Here is a 20,172-nt window from a genome sequence, read left to right on the forward strand (position 1 = left end):
CGCTCGTGACCGTGAGCACGACTGTTATAACAGTTTGTAACCCTCTGCAAAGGTGGTGCATATTCACCGCGAGTCGTGATTCCCATATGCCCGGGTTAATTACTCTTATGTCACTGCCAAGGTGAGCGGGCAGGGTACACTATGAAGCCATTTCATTGGTTTCTCTAACAAGTCAGGGTTGCTAGATTTCCTCGGTAGGCAGATGTAGGAACCCCCCCTTTCCTATGGCACATATCTATCGCGGCTATACACATAGGAACAGAGGCAGTCCTATACCCAACGTGGCAAGCCCCTTTTGCGCCATAAAGGTAACCTCTAACAAGCTAGAAAAGGTCCTATTACTGAGCTAAAGTCAGAGCCATATGACTCTCACGGTTGCACTGTCAGTCCTAGCTTTTGCCGACAGATAAGTCCTTATGGAGGGCCGGGAGCAACATGATCAAAAGTCATTTGCACCTTCGCCCTATGGATCAGTTGTTATAATTCATGTTATACTTTTAATTCCATAGAACCATTAACTATTGTGTAGATCATATTCAGTTAGAGCACTAGCAATCTACCCATATGCAATTAACCCATAGAAGTTAAGGGAACATGTCATCAAATGACTAGAATATCCTTATGGTTATTAAAGTTAGACACATGCACATGAGTAAATGATTAAAGTGAATAGGACATCAAGGTAGGCCCATGCTATACTTCCCTTGGTTCACAAACTCCTACTGATCCTGCTGGTCATCGAAGAACTCTTGATCTCCAACGTTCTCCTCACCATTTGAACGCGACCAACACGGCAACATACAATATTCCACGGGCATTCATGCGAAGCAAACAATTCCTACAGTTAGAACAGTACACCAACAGTATAGAAAACAAGATAAAATGTTTATGAAAATAATCTACGTCTCGCTACGATCACGTCAACGCGAAGTTCACGACAATCGGAGCTAAAACGCGAAAGTTATGAATTAAACGGGGTTTCCTATAGCACTCTATTTAATTAAACCTAACCATGAAATTTAAAAGTTGCAAAATTGATTAACAGTGGTAATAACACGTAGATTATGAAATTACGAAGCTAACGTAATTTGAACAGATCAATTCGGAGTTAAAACGAAGTTTTTATGAGCAAAACAAATCTAGTGGCATTTATGTAAATACTGAAAATGTATTTTGGACTAAAACAGTGTACTTTATGCTTTCCAAACGAGAAAACCTAGGAACTGCGCTAGGGACGGCGGGTTCAAATAGGTGAAACCAGGAGGGCTCTTAAGCAAATCTACCCATGAAGGGGTATCGGCCATTTTGGGCCGTCGATCAAGCAAGGGACGGCCTGGATTAGAGAGGGGAAGAGAGAGAGAGAGGGAGGCGCCGGCCGGAACAGTGGCTCGATGGCGGCGCGGCCATGGCCAACGGCAAGAACCTCACCGGCGCACGGGAAACGAGGCCTAGAAGCCTCGGTTTGCACATCCGAGAACATCCGGGGGATAGAGGGGGTGAAGGAGACCTCGGCCAGGCCGAGAATGGGGTCGGTGGACGTGATTGGCGCGGTGGTAGCCATGGCCGGCAGGCAAGAAGCTCCATGGCGTACTTGTCTAAGGCCCTAGAGGCCACGATTCGTCAAATTGAAAGCACCGAGAGAGAGAGAGAGGGGAACAAGTCGAAGCCCACCGCGACTTCAATCTGGGACGAACGCGGCTCGGGGACGGCTGTCCGCGCGGTGAGACGGACGGCGGAACTCGGCGCTCGCGGTGGCGGTTGCAGTGGCTTCCTCGGTGCCTGGCGATCGCGAAGAAGAGAGTGGGGAGGCAGCAGGGGTGCGCGCGGGGTCACGACACCCTTTTGTAGAGGCCGGGGCGCAGGGGGGCGCTCCCACGATGCAAGATGGGCGCGGCGGCGGTTTCGGCTTGGACCCGGCGTGGCGGTTGCGGGAGGAGGGAGACGACGCCGACAGGTGGGGCCGGGTTGGCAGCGGCAGAGAGCGGGGTTGAGGCGCGCGGCAACAGCTGCCTGGTCGAGCTGGCCCGACGCGTTGCTAGGGCCGCGCGAGCCAGGGCGCGGGCGGCAGTTGCTGGCGATGCTGGGCTGCGACCGAGGAAACAGCTTGGCTCGGCTGGGCCGGCCCAAGAAGGAAAGAGGGGGAGGGCGAGCGGGCCGCGGGGAAGAAAGTGGGCCAGCAGGCCGAAAATGAAGAAGGGTGGGGAGGGAAAGGCATTTCCTTTTTTTTTTCCAAATCACATTTCCAAATTCATTTTCAAAGAGTTTTTGAATCATTTGAACTTTGAATCAAGACCAATCATCACAAAAATAAATATGCAGCAGCATGTATGCATAAAAAGGTTACTAACCTTATATTTGATTTTAATTTCCCAAAAAATTTAATTTTCTATATTTGAATGCTCACATAATAACCTAATTAAATCGAATTTTCTTATTTCAAAAGACTGAAATTTTTAGGTGTTACATATCATTTCTGTCATCTTATCGCAACTTAACATTATATTGCGACGCCGCCGTAGTGTTCCTTTCTCTGCGTGGCACCTCCATGTGTCTTCAGTATGTATTTAGTTCAAACCATAGCTTAAGTTAAGATGGCTCTTGTCCAAGCCAAATGTCATTAATCTAGATTTAAATTTTGATCTTATTAATTAGTTGCAATATTTTTTCCTCAAGTTAATAGATACTCTTGAGTTTATTTTACATGTTACACAAACTTCTATTGTATGCTATTAAAAATAATGATTTTAGGTCTTGAGATGCACTATTACTAAGCCCGTTTGGTTCCATGGAATTGACTGGATAGGCCGGCATTGGGGTATATTATCTCGAGTACAACCTAATTAATAGTTATCCATATTCATAGTATTCCACTCTAGTTCATTCTCACTGCTACTCTTCTGGAAGGATAAGAAAGGAAAAGAAAAAAAAATTCAGGTGACAGGAACAAAAAATGCATGGGCGCTGCGATAAAAATTCAGGCTCCAACATCATGGGGGGTATATATGGTGGTACTTACTCCCTCCGGTTTAGTTTATAAGACATCTTCTAATATAGCATGGTTTTCTAAATTATATTTGCGAAATGTCTTTTAAAATGGGCGTACTCGTGACCTATGCGAAATGTCTTTTAAAATGGACTAGAGGGAGTATTACTCAAGAATGAGATCACTAGCTAGTGACAAAAAATAGACATTATATTGCGAGCGGACGATCATTTCTGTCATCTTATCGCAACTTAACATATATATGACACCATATACATGGCCTATTTCACAAAAAAATATATTGCGTAGACTTTGGTAGTACTCGTATGTCATGACTTTTTTCAGGCTCTATTCAAAAAAATTCACCACGGTGGCCTATTTTTTAGCATTTGTTCTTTTAATTTGCCGGAGAAGTAGCAAGAGGAGGAAGAGAAATTGAATGAGGAGGATGATCACAAAACAGAGTGTACCACGGCTAATTAAGTTCCTTGTTTTGGAAACTATCTAATAGATTGAAGTCTTCAACTTGGCATGGGTCTAGTCATTGCATTTTCTTAAATTTATTCTAAGAACAAAAGTATTTTTGTTGTCATTGGACAATGAGGCGCCTACAATTCTTAATGTCCCTTGGTCTAATCTCTCAGAGGTGTTTATAGTGGTAAACAGTAGAGTATATATGTTTTTTTCTTAGAAAAGTGGCAATTCCTATTTGACTTGATAGGAGTTGCATTGTGACGGTAGGTTTGTAGGGAGTGAAAATAAATTGAGTATGTAGAGTAGGAGAAATATAATATCGTCCCAGCTAATACGGTAGGGGTTTCACAAAATTGAATTGAAAGTTGAGATATATAAGGAGCTGCTGGCTACTACCTCCATCTCGAAATATAAGGACTGTGCATGCCATACTTTAAACCATCGTGGCCTATTTTGATGGTAGCATTAATTGCTTGGTGGGATGAGCAAGAGGAGGAAGAGGAAAAGGTGGACGAGGAGGTAGCGAATGAACAAAGTGTAGCTCAACTAGTTAATTTTGTTGCGGTTGAACATATATATATATATATATATATATATATATATATATACCCACTTGAGTTTTTTGACTTGACACGCGTGGTACTCGCATTTTTTGGGAGTTTTGTAAAAACAAAACCATTACTATGCTTTCAGTGTGTAGTAGGTGACGTGCAAGTAACCTCGAAGGACTTGTGGCGAGTTAGCCAATCACGAGATCCATCGCCTCAGTGTATAGAGTACGGCTGTACGGGTGTGGGCGTTGATTGAGGTTGAATGTGCATGCATGTATACGACTGTTTGCCATGCCATTGCGTCTGTAATGTGCTGAAAATCACGCTTTAAGAAAAAAAAAGGAATTCATGGTTGGTTTGATAAAGAATGTGACGACCGGGAGACCTATGTTTGTTTGGGGGGTGGGTGGTAGAGAGATCGAGAGAGAGAGAAGCTAGCGGTGAGTGCAAAATACATGTGTTACGAAGAGGAGAGGGTACTGAGAAGTGAGAACCGGCTAACATAGAAAAATTTTCCACAAAAGTGAACTAAAAGTTGAATAGTTACTACTATCTCGATCCTGAAATATGAGGGTGCATACTACATAGCCAAAATAAAAGAGGAGAAAATTACACTACTACTATATAACCAGCAAATAAACTTCGCAAAGTCCCATTAGACTGCAAGGCTACTGTAATAACACAAAGTCACAAACACGGATCTACATGCATATGTCATTATGCCAATGTGTGTAGGGTTAAGCGGCAGGCTGGCAGTCGGCTCTTGTGCTCGCGTTGCCGAAGAAGTCGACGTTCCTGCAGTAGACCTTGATGTCGTAGAGCCTTGTCCGCGCGACGCGGACCTTGAACCACGCCACGGCGGTGACCGTGACGCTGAAGCTGTGGCTGGTCCTGTTCCCCGTGAACTCCTCCCCGGCGAGCCCCACCATGGACACCGTTGCGTTCACCTTTCTCTCGCTGCGCCTCAGCTGGTGCAGCGGCAGGCGCGCCGACACATTGGCCCTCATCCAGTTCAAGTCCCACACCCCGCTGCTGTTGCTCACGTCGACGAAGATGCTCCGGTACTGCACCGCCGCGCGCCGGCTGGCACTACATGAAAAATGGTTTGTAGCAACGGGACAAATTTTTTGTAGGGGCGGTTGGTGATGGAGCCGTCCCTACAGTGACGTGCTCGGGAGCCACTAGACCAGCCGCCACTACAAATAGCACAGTAGGGGCGGCTAATAATACAAGCCGCTCCTACAAATGTGATCGATTTGTAGAGACGGCTCACTCACCGATCGCCTCAGATGTTACGATTTGTAGGGGCGACTCAATCACCAGCCGTCCCTACAAATCAGTTGTACAACGAATATCTCCCACCTCCCCACGGTCCCGGTCCCCTCTGATCCTTTCCCCTCTCTCTCTCTCATCCCCGCCGTCGCCACCTTCGACGTCTCTTCCTCCCCTACACCTACGCCGCCGCCGCACCTCCCCTCTTCCTCCTCCGCCGCCACCATCCCTCCCCATCCCCCAACCACGACGGCTCCACGGAGGCCGAGATCTATACTAGGCATGGTGGCTTGTGAGTCCAGCGGCCGCCAGATCCGGTAAGGGGGCTCCCACGAAGCCCAGTTGATTCAATCAGAGAGGCCCTCCATGGCCTCATCTTCACTGGCGTCGCCAAGGAGGCTAGGCGACCTTGGTAGCACGCCCCCAGATCCGGCGAGGTCGCCTCCTACAAAGCTGCTGCGTATCGGATCTAGAGATGCCACTCCTCATCTCCTCTTCGACAACCACCGCTGCTGTTGGCGTCTGGCGAGGTACCCGCGTCTCCAGCCTAGATCGAACTGCCTATGGTGCCTCCTCCCTCAACCTGTTCCCCTCCGGCGGCGGGAGCTCCTGGGCGGGCGTCTTCTCCCTCCTCACCGCGGCTCATGCGATGGCGGGCGTCGGCTCGGCGGTGCGGCGGCTCTACCTCTCCGTCTACAACCGGGTCGTCTTCTTCGGATGGTCCGTTGCCCCCGCTGCGTGCTGCTCTGTTCTTCTTGGGTTCCGGATGGATCTTCCGCCTCTTGCTCCGTTGGCCGTGTTTTGGTCTGATTTGGTGTTTCTTTGATCTGGGGGTGTTGCAGGGCGCAGGTGCTGTACTACGCGGTACTGACGCTGCGAGAGAGCGGGCACAAGGCCGTCTACGCCGCCGTCGAGAGGCCGCTACAGCTCTCGCAGACAGCAGTCATCATGGAGGTCACTTGTTTCTTTTCCCTCCCCCCATTTTTATTTAGCAGTACTTTGGTAGTGCACTTCAGTTTGCTCTGTCACAGTAAAGTTGTGATATTCATGCATCCTACTTCGTCACCGTTTTTTTTATATGATATGATTCTGAATAGATATTTAAGTAAATAGATATTTCATCACCGTTTTTTTATATGATATGATTCTGAATCATCTTCTTTCTTGATGGGTAAATTGATACTAGATCTGACCTTGGATTAGAGGCTGGAATTCTGAAGCAGAAAATGTTTATCATGTTGGTCAAGTGGTCAAATGTAGAATTATCAATGTGATCCCTGCTTCAAGGAAACTAAATGTTAGTTTTGTCATATCCCATAATAGGTGAGTTCTCTACATGCGCTTTTGTTCTACTATTTTTATGTTCTATTAATAATCTGTCCTTATTTGACATGACGAGCTGTAATTGTTGCCTTAATTTTTACATGTATTTTTTAGAATTTCTTTGAAGTTTATTGCTTCACTCAGAGCATTTTCTGTCATTTTGCTTGTCATCTTTTAACAAGAAAAAACAAGGATGGTGTTAGTTCTTTGCTATGTTTTTGAACTTGTACTGAATATCCAGAATTGTCATTTTCCTGATGTGTAGATTTATAATCTAACTTTTATCCTCTTTGCATTTATTTTTGCCCCATGTAGGGTTATTCCTGTTTTGCATGCACACTTGTAGCTTATCATGGTCTGTACATGACCTCACGATACAATCAGTTGTGTGCACTGCTAATGATGATGCACCTTTTGTTGTCAGATGGATATTTGATCACATTGCTAATTTTTCCATCTGATTTTCTAATACCCGTCTGCAGATATTGAAGGTCAAAATTTAGTTCTTTCGGCAAAGCACTCACTTATCAATTGCGCAAATGACATTCCTTCAGAGATATCGCAGATGCATCCTGGAGTAGTTCATGTAATCTTTCTCTTTTTCTTTCTTTTTTTTTTCTTTTTTTTTTTTTTTGCTTAGCCTAAGATGAGCAACTCAGCTGACATTTATTTTATCTTAGGGTTACATCTGCAACATTATCGAAGCTGGTTGTTTCGTCCGTTTTCTCGGACATTTGACTGGTTTCTCTCCCAAGGACAAAGTAAGAAATTTTCAGCTCTGTCATTCTTTTTGTTTTTTTTATTTGAAAAGAATGTCTAATTTTTCTTGTTTCACAAAGGCAGTTGATAGGCGGATAGAAAGGCTTTCTGATGCGTTCTATGTTGGCCAGTCAGTTCGGAGTCACATACTCAGCGTATGCCATAATTGTTGGTATATATTTGTTATCATCTATTACTTGTGTTCTTCTAAATTTTTTTTTGTTCCTCCCCTTGCAGGTAAATGCTGAAACTGTTAGAGTAAAACTCGCACTTCAACAGTCAATGTGCTCCTCAATGGATTCTTCATTTATTCAAGGATACTTTCTTCTGGATCAGAAGGTTATAATGGAAACAATTACCTCTTACTCTGTTGAATAAAAGTTTCCAAAACTTTATGGTACTCCATTCCAAATTAAGATGTTTTGGCTTCTCTAGGCTTTTGCTATGCACTTATATATAGTGCATGTCTAAACAATTACCTCTTACTCTGTTGAATAGAAGTTTCCAAAACTATGATGAATCTTATCCAGATGTAACACATTAGTCTGAACAGTTCATCTGATCTTGTCCATGCACCCAGTATGCTAAATGCCATCCTTGTTAATTAGCAGTTCAACACAATTCACTGCATCCTTCTCTAGATATTGCTTTGATGCATTCAGGGTAGCCGCCCCTACAATGCGCTTGAAACTTATCAGCACGGCTTATCCCAGATATAACACATTAGTCTGGACAGTTCATCTGATCTTATCCATGCACCCTGTATGCTAAATGCCATCCTTGTTAATCAGCAGTTCAACACAATTCACTGCATCCTTCTCTAGATATTGCTTTGATGCATTCAGGGTAGATTTTGAAGTTTTTCATACTGTTGATGCTCCTATATAAAGTATAAACCACTAGCTGATCAGCTTTTGTGTGCCAGGACTATTACTTCTACAATGATGACAGTGGAGTACAACAATTGTTTGGGAACCCGCAACTGTGAAGACTTGAGCTAAGATTCTTTGGGTGACTAAGTATATCATTAGAATTCTTCAACGTACCTACCATTCATCTTCCTCCTGCCTGTAAACTGAAAGCATGCAAGTTGCTGCCAGTTGACCTCACCCCTCTCCTCTTGTACCAATGTTTAAATTCTTACGTCGTTTAATGTTCTGGTTGAATTTGAATTGTAAATTTAATTTTTTTTTGCAGAAAAATGATTTGTAGGGTACTGTAGCCGCCCCTACAAATCGATTTGTAGGGGCGGCTGGTGTTCCCAGACCGTCCCTATAAATCGATTTGTAGGGGCGGCTACAGTACCAACCACCCCTAGAAATCTATTTCTAGGGGCGGCTGGTAACACCAGCCGCCCCTACAAATACATAATTTGTAGCCACCCTTTCATAGGGGCGGCTGATAAAACCGTCCCTACAGAGCCTTACCAGCCGCCCCTAAAAACCATTTTCTACGTAGTGTGGGGTTGTGGGCGGCGAGGGTGAGGAACAGGCGCGCCGGGTCGCTCGTAAAGTCCTTGCGCGCGTCGGTGACGGAGAAGCTGAGGCGCACCGGGCTCAGCACCATGGAGACGACGGTAACGACCGTCGCCACGACGAGGGTTGCCGCCAGGGCAGCCAGGATGAAGTGCTTGGTTTCCAGGCCGCCTGATGACGGAAGTGCCATCGCCATGCCTGATTACGTACGGCCGGGAGTCTGTGTAGTATAGCTGGGTCGTCAAACATAGACTGTGTTAAGAAGTTAGGATACACATATAGGAGTACTCGGTCTCTAGCTATGTAGCGTGGTCTAGCAAATTACTCCACGTGCATGCACGCGTACTTATGATTAAGGCCCTGTTTGCATAGCTTCACCAACTTAACAACTTCATGAACTATTGTGAGCTGTTTTTTTTTCAAACATGTGTTTTAAAACAGCTTTGGGTGAAGCTTCTTTTGTTTCGTGCTCTCACAAAGGGATGGGGTGGGACGAAGTTGAAAAAATAACTTATTTCAGCTTCATATAACACAAGTGGACCCTAATAGACCTAAAAGATTACATGTGCCCCTTTGCCTATCGGGGAAGGAGAATGCAGGGAGGCGACCTGTCGACCGCCGGGGTGCGGCCCATGTCGGGAGTGCGGCTGCCGAGGCGAATCCCACCGGGGGCGCAGCTACCTGGGCATGGTCCATCGGGGCAACACACGAGCTCGAAGATGGTCGCCAGGGCATTGGCCCATTGGAGCTTGAAGATGGCCTGCCGGGGAGCATGAAGATGGACAAGAAGGTCGGAGCACGCGTGCGCGGTCGCCTGGGGCACAACTGCCGCGTGAGGCCACGAGGCCAGGCATGCCGCTCCCAGGGCATGGGCCGGGACGCTGAACGCTTGGGGCACGGAGCTAGGAGTGCTCACGTGTAGGCCTTATAGATCACAGATCACACATCAATTTTGGTGGCTATCCTATCAAGAATGAAGAACGCGCGAGATTGAAATGCGATGAACACACAGAGCACGATAACTGCCAGATGACAGAGCTATTTTCCTCTGATTGTTCTGGATAGTACAAAGGTGAACTCGTGGAGTTCTCAGGTGCTAACCACACCTTAACATACGCGCTAACACAAACGGGAGTTAGCCTCGCACTTATATATGAAAGTAATACACTTAACACAGTGATACAATGTGACTCAACACAACTACCTACGAGTGCACGACATGGGAGCGCGCTCACCGCGCGCCTGACAACCCTGGCCTCTTTCAAACTCCAAATTGCCCCTCACTGCCTTGACTTGGACAACTATTGCATCAACGTCACATACATGTGCACAATAACGATTAGCCCAACATCGCATGGCCACCGAGAGGGCACGTGCGGGCGCTGGGAGTGCTCACATGGTCGTCGGGAGTGCTCACGCGGCCACCGGAATGCGCGACCGACTAGGAGGGCTCGCGCGGCCGCTGGGAGGGAGAGCACGCGTGACTGCATGGGCTCCGTTCGGCCGTCTCTGTCTTTTTCGGTGGCTATGGGAAGAAGATGGCAAGTAGAGAAAGAAAAGCGAAATGCTAAGGGTATTATGGTACTTTATTGTTTTCCCCTCTTAAGAAGCTGTTTTATCATACTTTTCAAAACCTCCCAGGCACACTCATACTTTTCATCATTGCTCTGGCCATTTCCATGACTGTCCTGTTTTTTCTCTCAACCACTCCACTCTGCTGAGGTGAGTAAGGAGCAGTGAGATGTCTCTTAATGCCTACCTTCTCACAAACATCCCGAAACACTCTTGACAAGAACTCACCACCCCTATCTGAACGAAGTGTATTGATTTTGTTCCTAGTAACATCCTCAACTTCAGCTTTATACTAAAGAAAGCATCCAGAGCCTGATCCTTAGTCTTAAGCATATAAACATAGCTCCATCTACTGAAATCATCAATCAAAAGCATTGAAGTACTTGTTACCTCCTGCTGTCCCTGGAGTTATTGACCCACACAAATCAATAAGCACTAACTCTAGTGCTTTTGTGTCTCTCCACCTAGCCACCTTTGGGAATGGGACATGGATCTGTTTTGCTGTCAAACAACCATGACAGAGTTGTTCAGGATGCTCTATTGTCGGAATTCCAGCAGCCATGTTCTTCTGACTCAAGTGCCCATTGCTTTGAAATTTACATGTCCTAACCGGCCATGCCACAACCAAGACTGATTACCACTATCAACACTAGTTAACATGCAAACTGGTACTGTTGGTTTCAACTCAACTCTATACAGTCTGTTAACAGTTCTCATGACTTTTACTATCAGTCTAGCAGTGTTCTTATCAAAGACTTCCAACACATCATCATCCATCATAATTTTATGGCATGTTTCAGTAAGCTGACCAAGACTCACTAGGTTACTGCGAAGTTTAGGAATGAAGTATACCTCAGGCAGTACCCACTGATCTCCGTTTCTACACTTGAACATGATTGAGCCCTTTCCTTTGATCTCCACTGTTGACCCATCTCCAAATCTCACCTTTCTCGTGATTGATTCATCAAGCATCTCAAACTTCTCGGCATCTCCTATCATATGATTACTGGCTCCATTATCAAGGAACCAAGTATCATTTGTAACATCACTACCTCCTGTCAGATGCAATTCAGGCACCACCTTCCTCTCATTCAGATACACAACAGTGTGCTGTGCACCCGTGGTCACCAGTGGCGCGAGCTTGAGCGACTCAAGCTCCTCCGTGATCGCAAGCATCAGCGTTGGCTCAACATCATCAGCTCGGACAAGGTGTGCTTCATCACCGCCCTTCTTCTTCAATGGACAACGATTGGCATAGTGGCCATGTTTGTGATATTTGAAGCACTGAATGTGCCTTTTGTCATGCTTCCCGCCACCGTCTGTGGGGGTATGGCCCCCAAGACATGGGCCGCACCATCAGAGGTGGCCCAGCCCACAAGATCAAGGCGTGCACGGTGTTGCTCGGCGTGCACCACAAGACATTGTATAGTACCAAATAGGCTACTTTCCTTATAACCCTGCTCCTCCAGACTATATAAGGAGAGGCAGGGGTCCCCTAGCGGACAAGATCCATCTAGATCCATACATCTCATATTCAATACAATACACCAAAGACAAAGGACGTAGGGTATTACGTCGATCAGACGGCCTGAACCTGTCTAAATCGCTGTCTCTGCGCCTTGTGTCACCATCTAGTTCCTGATTACACGCATCCCCACCGACAAATCTACCATCGTAGGATGCCCCTTGGTGGACTGTCAATGATATTCTGTCGACAGTTGGCGTGCCAGGTAGGGGTGTACGCTTGATCCCATGGCGAGCCAGATGGACCTCAAATCAACAACTGCATTCTCATCGTCAATCTCATGGAGATCCATGTCGGTCCACGACGACGATTCATTGCTGGCTACACCAGCCCCCAGCGACAGCAGATCCGATCTCGGAACCACCTCCGAGGTCGTCTTCACCAACAACTCACCGCTCGCTAAGTGTTTGCCATCAACGTCGACCAGATAACGCCATATGTCGCCGACCAGACTTTCTATCTAAAGCTAAGTCACGTTTTAATATTCTTCTAAATATTCTCTAATCTTCGTATATCGCCATAATGTTTTTCCGAACTGTTTTCTCCATATTTGCCCTCCAAACAATTTTCCAAACCCTCGAACAGTCGTGTTGATGCTCGGACACCTCCAGAGATGGCCCTGTCTCTGGCTCCTCCGTACACATACCACATGTTCTCATTCACATAATAGTGCAATTCAAGCAAGAATATAACTTATCATTACATGTAACTTCTTGGCTCCAAACTTCATGAAACTTTTCCAATAGTCAAGGTAGATGGAAATAGATGTGAGGCACATGAAAGGGGCACTTTCAACATTACTCAGGCATACCTTTGAAAAGGGTCCACATACAAGCAAAGGTGTGTTGTCCAAGTTTAAGTTGGGGCTCATTTTCATAGATTTGACCTTGACACCTTCATCACTAGTTCGGAGATAAGGAACTAAAGCTCCTGATTACCACTTAACATGTCATGTTTGAGATCAAACCCACTACTTAGCAAGTGGCTAACACCTGGGATGTTACACTCTTCCCTTTCTCTTTGCAGATCTAGAGCTAGCGAGCAGCGCCCCTCCCTCTCCCTCTTCTTCGGCGAGCAGCACCTAGATCTGGCGAGCGGCTCGCCCCCTGCTCCGACCGCGCCCAGATCTGGCGTGGAAGCAAGGAGGAGGCCGGCGTGGAGGCGAGCAGCGAGCAGATCCGGAGCAGGGGGCCAGGGGGCCAGCGGATCCGGCGAGGAGGCAAGTAGGAGACCGGCTTGGAGGTGATGGTGGCGTCTTGCGTCGCCGGATCTAGCTAGTGGGCTCAGAAACTGGGCTCGCCGTCGGGCTTGGGATCTAGCTAATATACCCCAATGCCGGCCTATCCAAGTCAATTCCATGGAACCAAACGGGCTTAGTAATAGTGCATCTCAAGACCTAAAATCATTATTTTTAATAACATACAATAGAAGTTTGTGTAACATGTAAAATAAACTCAAGAGTATCTATTAACTAGAGGAAAAAATATTGCAACTAATTAATAAGATCAAAATTTGAATCTAGATTAATGACATTTGGCTTGGACAAGAGCCATCTTAACTTAAGCTATGGTTTGAACTGTCGACAAAAGATGCTCGGCAACTGTCGATAAAAGATGCTCGGCAGTCCACCGAGGGGTATCCCGCGATGGTAGATTTGTCGTATAGGTGACCGAGATCAGGAGCGAGATGGTGACAAGACAAGATTTAGACAGGTTTAGGCCGTCTGATCGACGTAATACCCTACGTCATGTGTCTTTGGTTGATTGTATTGAATATGAGATGATTTCGAGGGGGTCCCTAGCCGCCTTATATAGTCTGGGGGATAGGGTTAAAAGTCGGTTAGATCTAGATCTATTCGGCTATATGGTAAGTATTTACAAGGAATACGATGTCTATCATATCCGAACAGATCCTTCTCTATCTTCAAGATTCTTCTGATTGCCTTGCAGGTGTACGCCGACTAGAGCCGAGCACCGTAGGCCATGATCTTATGGACTGGACCTCCCCTGGTGGTGCGGCCCATGTCCCTTGCTGTGGGTACCTGGGGTTATACCCCCTACACAGTCTGATGGTAAACTCTGGCAGAAAAGGAAAAACTCTATTTTCCAAGTTGGCAAAGTCATCTCGGCTCATCCTGCTAAGGGAGAACGCTACTTTCTTCGTGTTCTCTTAAACAATGTTGCTGGTGCTACCTCATACAAACACCTCAGGTCGGTTGATGGCGTGCTACTACCTTCGTTCCGTGAAGCTGTGGAAAGGAGGGGTCTAATCGAAGAAGACAATACACTGGATGAATGTCTAACTGAAGCTACTTTCTTCCAGATGCCTTCCTCTCTGCGAAGGTTATTTGCAACAATATTGGTATTATGCGAGCCGAATGATGTGATGGGGTTGTGGAAAAAACACTACGATGCAATGTCAGAGGACTATAGCCGTAGTAATCCATCCCCTGATCTGGTGCAACAGATGGTTTTGATAGACATTAGAAACATGCTGCAGTCTATGGGGAAGGACATAAGGTCATTTCCTCTTCCAGATATTGATAACTCATATGACGATGCCAGCCATATTCCTCGTGAGATATTTGAGGAAGCTAGCGTCGAGTAGAATCTCGAAGATGTGCTATTGTGTGACTCACTCAACGCCGAGCAAAGGTCTGCCTATGATGAGATAATGGCCGTTGTCTACAGCAAACAAGGTGGGCTATTCTTTGTGGATGGACCTGACGGGACGGGAAAGACCTTTTTGTATAGGGCACTTCTCGCAAAACTACATAGCCAGGACAAGCTTGTCGTGTCTACAGCTACATCTGGAGTCGCATCATCCATAATGCCAGGCGGGAGGACGACCCACTTGTGTTTCAAGACACCCCTCACTGTTGAAGAGGGTGGTTGCTGTAGCTTCATGAAACAGAGTGGTACGTCCAAGTTGTTGCAACAAGCAGCTCTCATAATTTGGGACGAGGCATCTATGACAAAGAGGCAAAATGTGGTAGCACTAGACAACAGCCTATGGGATATAATGGGCCGGTCAGACCAACCGCTTGGTGGAAAGACTGTTGTCCTTGGTGGGGATTTTAGATAGGTCCTCCCTGTTGTGCGGAAAGGATCCATGGCTCAAATAGTCGGTGCTTCTCTACGAAGGTCGTATCTTTGGGAATCCATGCGCCACTTAAAGCTCATCCGCAACATGAGGGCTCATAGTAACCTGTGGTTTGCAGATTATCTATTGCGCATTGGTGGTGGAACGAAAGAGGTTAATGAAGATGGCTATGTACGTATTCCAGATGAGATTTGTGTCCCGTACTATGGCGATGCTGAGAAAGATCTTCATAGATTGATCGGCATCATCTTTCTAGATCTAAATGCAAACATGGCGGACAAAGACTACATCACCACCAGAGCGATTTTATCTACACGTAACGATTGGGTTGACATGATCAATATGAAAATGATTGATATGTTCCAGGGCGGCGAGACGGTGTATCATAGTTTTGACTCCACGGTAGATGATCCACATAACTACTATCCATCGGAGTTCCTTACCAGTCTAACCCCCAACAGGCTGCCTCCACACGTCTTGAAGCTCAAGCTCGGGTGTCCTAGTCATATTGCTTAGGAATATTGACCCTACCAATGGGCTATGCAACGGTACAAGGCTGGTGGTGCAAGGGTTCCAAAGAAATACAATCAATGCGGAAATCGTGGTGGGGCAGCATGCTGGGAAGCGGGTATTCCTTCCTCGAAATAACGCTATGCCCGTTCGATGACGAGATGTCCCCGTTCTAGTTTAAGAGGAAGCAGTTTCCTATCAGGCTGAGCTTTGCCATGATGGTCAACAAGTCACAGGGCCAAACTATCCCGAATGTGGGTGTGTACCTACCCGCACCGGTGTTCTCTCATGGTCAGTTGTACGTTGCAATGTCTAGAGCCACGTTAAGAACGAATATTAAGATCCTTGCCCTCCTGCCTGATGTGGATGCACAGGAGGAGGAGGCCAAAAAGATGGAGAAGAAAAATGCTAAAAAGAATGCCAAGGAGAAAAAAATAAGAATGCGTCAAATAAAAAAGATAAGGATAAGAAGACCCAATAGTGGATGGAACTTTTCACGAAGAATATTGTATTTAAGGAGGATTCTAACACAATAGGCGAGGTAGCAGAACATTACTAACGCATACAATGCATTTTTTATTCAAGTAAATATTGCACATATAGTATCTCACTAATGCCATATTTGTTGCTGTTTCTAGGTATTTTTAAATTGGTTATAAGACTCTACACGGAGATGTTGTATACACACTACATGCCAACTGGAAAATCATCTGTACTTGTTAGATTTACATTTCAAGAAAAATATCGTGTAACACGTTTATATTTACTCGAATATTACATCTAAGTTTGTATATACGGCCGCTTGTGCATGGCGCTCATTTGAAGGCTTGATGGCAACTTCGTGAGAGATTAATAAATTAAAAAAAAACATGTGGACTACGGCGCATGCTCGGGATTCTTTTTGTTTTTTTTTATTACATGCTAGTGGGCTTAGGAACGGGCTCGCCGGCAGGCTCGGGATTCTTTTTGTTTTTTTTTATCGATTAACAGAGGCGTTGTAAGCAGCCCGCCTCAGTTAATCGATTAACCGAGGTGGTTAGGGCAACCGCCTCCGTTATTCATGGATTAACCGTTACCTTTCGTTGGAGGTGATTGTCTTATGAGGTGCTGACGAGAGGGTTAGGTCAATAGTATTTATATATGTTTAACCCTTCAGTACACATATATTCTTTACAACTTATGAGGTGCTGACGAGAGAAAATATCAAAATATGTGTCGTGTATATGTTCTTGAAGTATGAATAATGGCAGAGTTTCTTTCATGATCGAGCATTTGTAGTTTACTTACAACATCATTTACCATTGCATTTGTGGCTCCTTGTGCGGGTGCACAGCCCCGCCTCACCGAACAGACATGCTAGGAACTACATGCTTGAAAAATCGCATGACTTTAGATTGTGGTGCTTCACTAGTGGCCCGGTATTAAAAATGTTTTTTTCTATTTTTTATGATCAAATTTAAATTTCTAGAAAATGGTCTTTAATTTTTTTAGAGGCAAGTCACGTTACTAATTGCCTTTAGAAATCATTTTTAGGGGCAGTTTGAAACACTGACTATCTTTAGAAATAAATCGATTTCTAAACACTACCAGAAAATGGAAATTTCGTGAGAGGAAAGTATTTTCATGAGTGTTGAAAATGAACCCTCATGAAATTAATGCTTTTCATGAGGGTGAGTTAAATCCCGCCACGAAAACTGATTTTCGTGAGAGTGGTTCGTGCACCGCCTGGAAAATACAATTTTCGTGATGCTAAACTCTCATGAAAATTGTTATGCAGGCACGAACTCTTGTTTTTTGTGAAATAAAATCATTTGGCGCCAACGACCCACGCTTTCGTTTGGTATTCGCGCCACAGGGAAAAATAGCCCGCGCATAACTTTTCGGCCCAATATACACAACAGCCCGAGCCTCACAGTCCAACCGCACCCCCAAACCCTATCCTCCAGTCGGCGGCGTGCCTTATCCTCTCCACCCGTGAGAAAAAAAAGAGCCTGACCCGTCCTCATGGCTGTGGCGCCCTCGCCGCCGCCGGTCTAGCCCGCAGCCACGCTGCCCTCTCCGGCTGCCGTCGCCGCCTGGCAGGAGCCGCGCCGCCCTCTCCGGCCGCCGCCGCAGCCTGGCAGGATCTCCTTCGTATTACCGCTGCCTACGTCTGATCCCGGCCCTGGGGCACGGCGAGAGGGCGCGAACGTCCCAGGCCTAGGGAGCCGATGGGCCTCTCCCCGAGGTAAGCATACACCAGTAGTAGTATTCTGTCAACCCAGCTAACATACGTATACTAGGCTGCTGCATGCCGCACACAGCAGCAAGTCTCTTCCACTAGAGTTGCAGATCCTCTTTCCTCTGCATACGTAGACTGCAACTTGATTAGTCAAATATTCAATCTGCTAGGCACTAGGCTCCCTATTGGTCTATATTCCCTAATGGTTTGGATTCCTCACTACCAGCTTAACTTGCGAAACTTTCAATTTATTCAAACTTTGCCTATTAGAGACAAAGTGTCTCATCATTTTGAAGAGACAAAGTTGATTGTTGTTTGATATGCTCGTTGGTCGTGGCAGAGTATCACAATCGTTCATTTGGTTTGCTAGGTTAGGGGTGATGCCCGGGATCTTCTCAATGAGATTAATTAATTTAGGTTCATGATGTGGGCACTCTATTTGCTGGAATGAAATGGGAAATTAAATGAGAAACAATTGATTGAAGAGGGGCAACCAATGCAGGAACGTTTGGCTTTATAAGATAATCTTTTGGTGAACTTTTTTCATGCCACTCATGCTTCTTTCATGCCGATGGTGGTTCATTCAATAGAACACTACTGTTTGAATGAGTTTGCTCTACTAGAAGAGTTTAACTAAGAACATCCGGCCAAATGGTCATTGTTTTCTTTTAATTTAAACATTATGTTACCTTTAAGACGAGCTGGTCAAGGTGAAGGCATGCTTGTTTTTAAAAACAAATGCAGTAGCTTTTACCTTTTGCCATTTTGATACACATATCATAGCCATCAAGCAGTTCAATGGTCACAGTCTTTTCCCCAAGAATACAAAGTCTACTGTAATGAATCTACCGTAATTGTTGATTGCGAAACACCTGTTGATTGCGAAACACCTGGCAGAATTTCCCTGTGCTGTGGTATACTTGTGTACTTTAGAATTTTCAGCTGAAAATGAGTAATTCACATACTTCATAACTTCTTGGAAATGGAGTATTCGTTGTTGTATTCAGCTAGCATCTTTTCCATGCTTATTTTGCTTCTTCTGAGAAATACTATATTTCTACTGTAAATTTCGGTGTGCTAGTTAACATCTGCAGCACGGTCATAACTCGTCTATATATTTTTGTTCTAGGTCCAAAAACCCTCAGGACCGGCCCTGCTGATCCAAGACCGAGCTCTGCAACCTCTCAGGCCGCTGGTGCCCTGGATCCAACCCACCGACGCCCTTCATCGAGCCCTCCGACACCCTGCATTCAGCACGCCGTCCCTCAGGCCACCTCTACTCTTTTCCTCCGTCGAAGCTCTGAGGAAGAGAAGGCAGCAGCGACACCGAGCTAGGCTCTGAGGAGAACGCAGCAGTGACGCCAAACCGAGCTTGGAGGAGACAGGGTCCTACCTTGTGTGGATCTGCGCTTCCTACTTCCAATCGGAGTGAGTTAATAAAGCTTCATCTTTCTCTTGAAATTTTCTATGCCGTGCTTAACCCATATGAGGATGCTTGATGCATCTCACATGGTAGTTCGCTTAGTTTTTTGCAGTGTACTTAATTGGGATTATATAAACTATGTTGTGTCTCTAACAATTTTGCAAGATCTGGTAGACTGGAACTAAGTGCGACATTTGCCTTACACCTGAACTTAATGGAGCTATGAATTTTGCATTGATCCATATATACTGAGAAATTACCTCTTCTGCTGTTGGTATAATAGAATATAATGCCATGATTTTCGATGGTATGGTGAATCTGTAGAAAAATAATGTTGTTTGTGGTTGACTGCTCGCTGCTGTATATATGCAAACATCATAATATGATTGTATTGTATCTCTTGGTAAACCTGTAGAAAATAGTTTTTTGTTTGTTTGATAGCCATGTGAATTTTTCCGGTGTCTAAATTCTGAATTTTTTAATGAAAACAGAAGAAAAAGAATGGAAGAGCGTGACTGGATGTACACTGGTTGGTCTCGTACATAGCCCCTCTCAAATGATTGGATAGATAACACCAACCAGTTTTTGGATCGTGCCTTCTCTATGCCTAATCTAGTTGAAGATGGCACCATTAAGTGTCCTTGCATGGTATGTCGCAATTGTGTTAGGCACACCAAGTTAACGGTAGAGATGCACTTGTGTAGGGTTGGCTTTAAGGAAGACTACAGAGTATGGACATCACATGGTGAGGGACCTGCCAATACCTATGTTGAAGGTGGACATGGTGAGAATTTTGTTGAAACTGACCACATGGATGAAATGTTAGCTACCCTAGTTGGTGACCATCCACCACCAATTGATGAGCAGCCTGCCTATGCTCAAGATTTCTATAGGATGGTAGAAAATGTTGACCAATTAGTACATGAGAATACATCACACTCATCTCTATCTGGTATGGCACGTCTGCTAGCAATGAAAGCAC

The 20,172-nt window shown here is 45.5% G+C and overlaps 2 protein-coding genes across 3 annotated transcripts; both read left to right on the top strand.

The window, feature by feature from the left end:
- The first annotated feature begins 5,369 nt into the window (after positions 1–5,369).
- On the top strand, positions 5,370–8,534 carry LOC136521172 (rRNA biogenesis protein RRP5-like). 2 transcript variants are annotated; one of them, XM_066514874.1, is made up of 8 exons: positions 5,370–6,000; positions 6,123–6,234; positions 6,467–6,603; positions 7,086–7,189; positions 7,284–7,364; positions 7,443–7,517; positions 7,600–7,701; positions 8,288–8,534. In XM_066514874.1, the coding sequence occupies exons 3-8, from the start codon at positions 6,576–6,578 to the stop codon at positions 8,348–8,350; spliced, it is 453 nt and encodes a 150-aa protein (XP_066370971.1). In that variant the 5' UTR covers positions 5,370–6,000; positions 6,123–6,234; positions 6,467–6,575; the 3' UTR covers positions 8,351–8,534. The 2 variants fall into 2 exon arrangements, with proteins under 2 accessions (XP_066370971.1, XP_066370970.1); XM_066514873.1 differs by having other exon boundaries at positions 6,123–6,603.
- Positions 8,535–15,096: 6,562 nt separating this feature from the next.
- Positions 15,097–15,552, top strand: LOC136523215 (uncharacterized). The gene has a single exon (XM_066516975.1). It carries the CDS (start codon positions 15,097–15,099, stop codon positions 15,550–15,552), a length of 456 nt encoding a protein of 151 aa, XP_066373072.1.
- The last annotated feature ends 4,620 nt before the right edge of the window (positions 15,553–20,172 follow it).

Source organism: Miscanthus floridulus, chromosome 18, assembly GCF_019320115.1.
Source record: "Miscanthus floridulus cultivar M001 chromosome 18, ASM1932011v1, whole genome shotgun sequence".
Classification (NCBI taxonomy): domain Eukaryota; kingdom Viridiplantae; phylum Streptophyta; class Magnoliopsida; order Poales; family Poaceae; genus Miscanthus; species Miscanthus floridulus.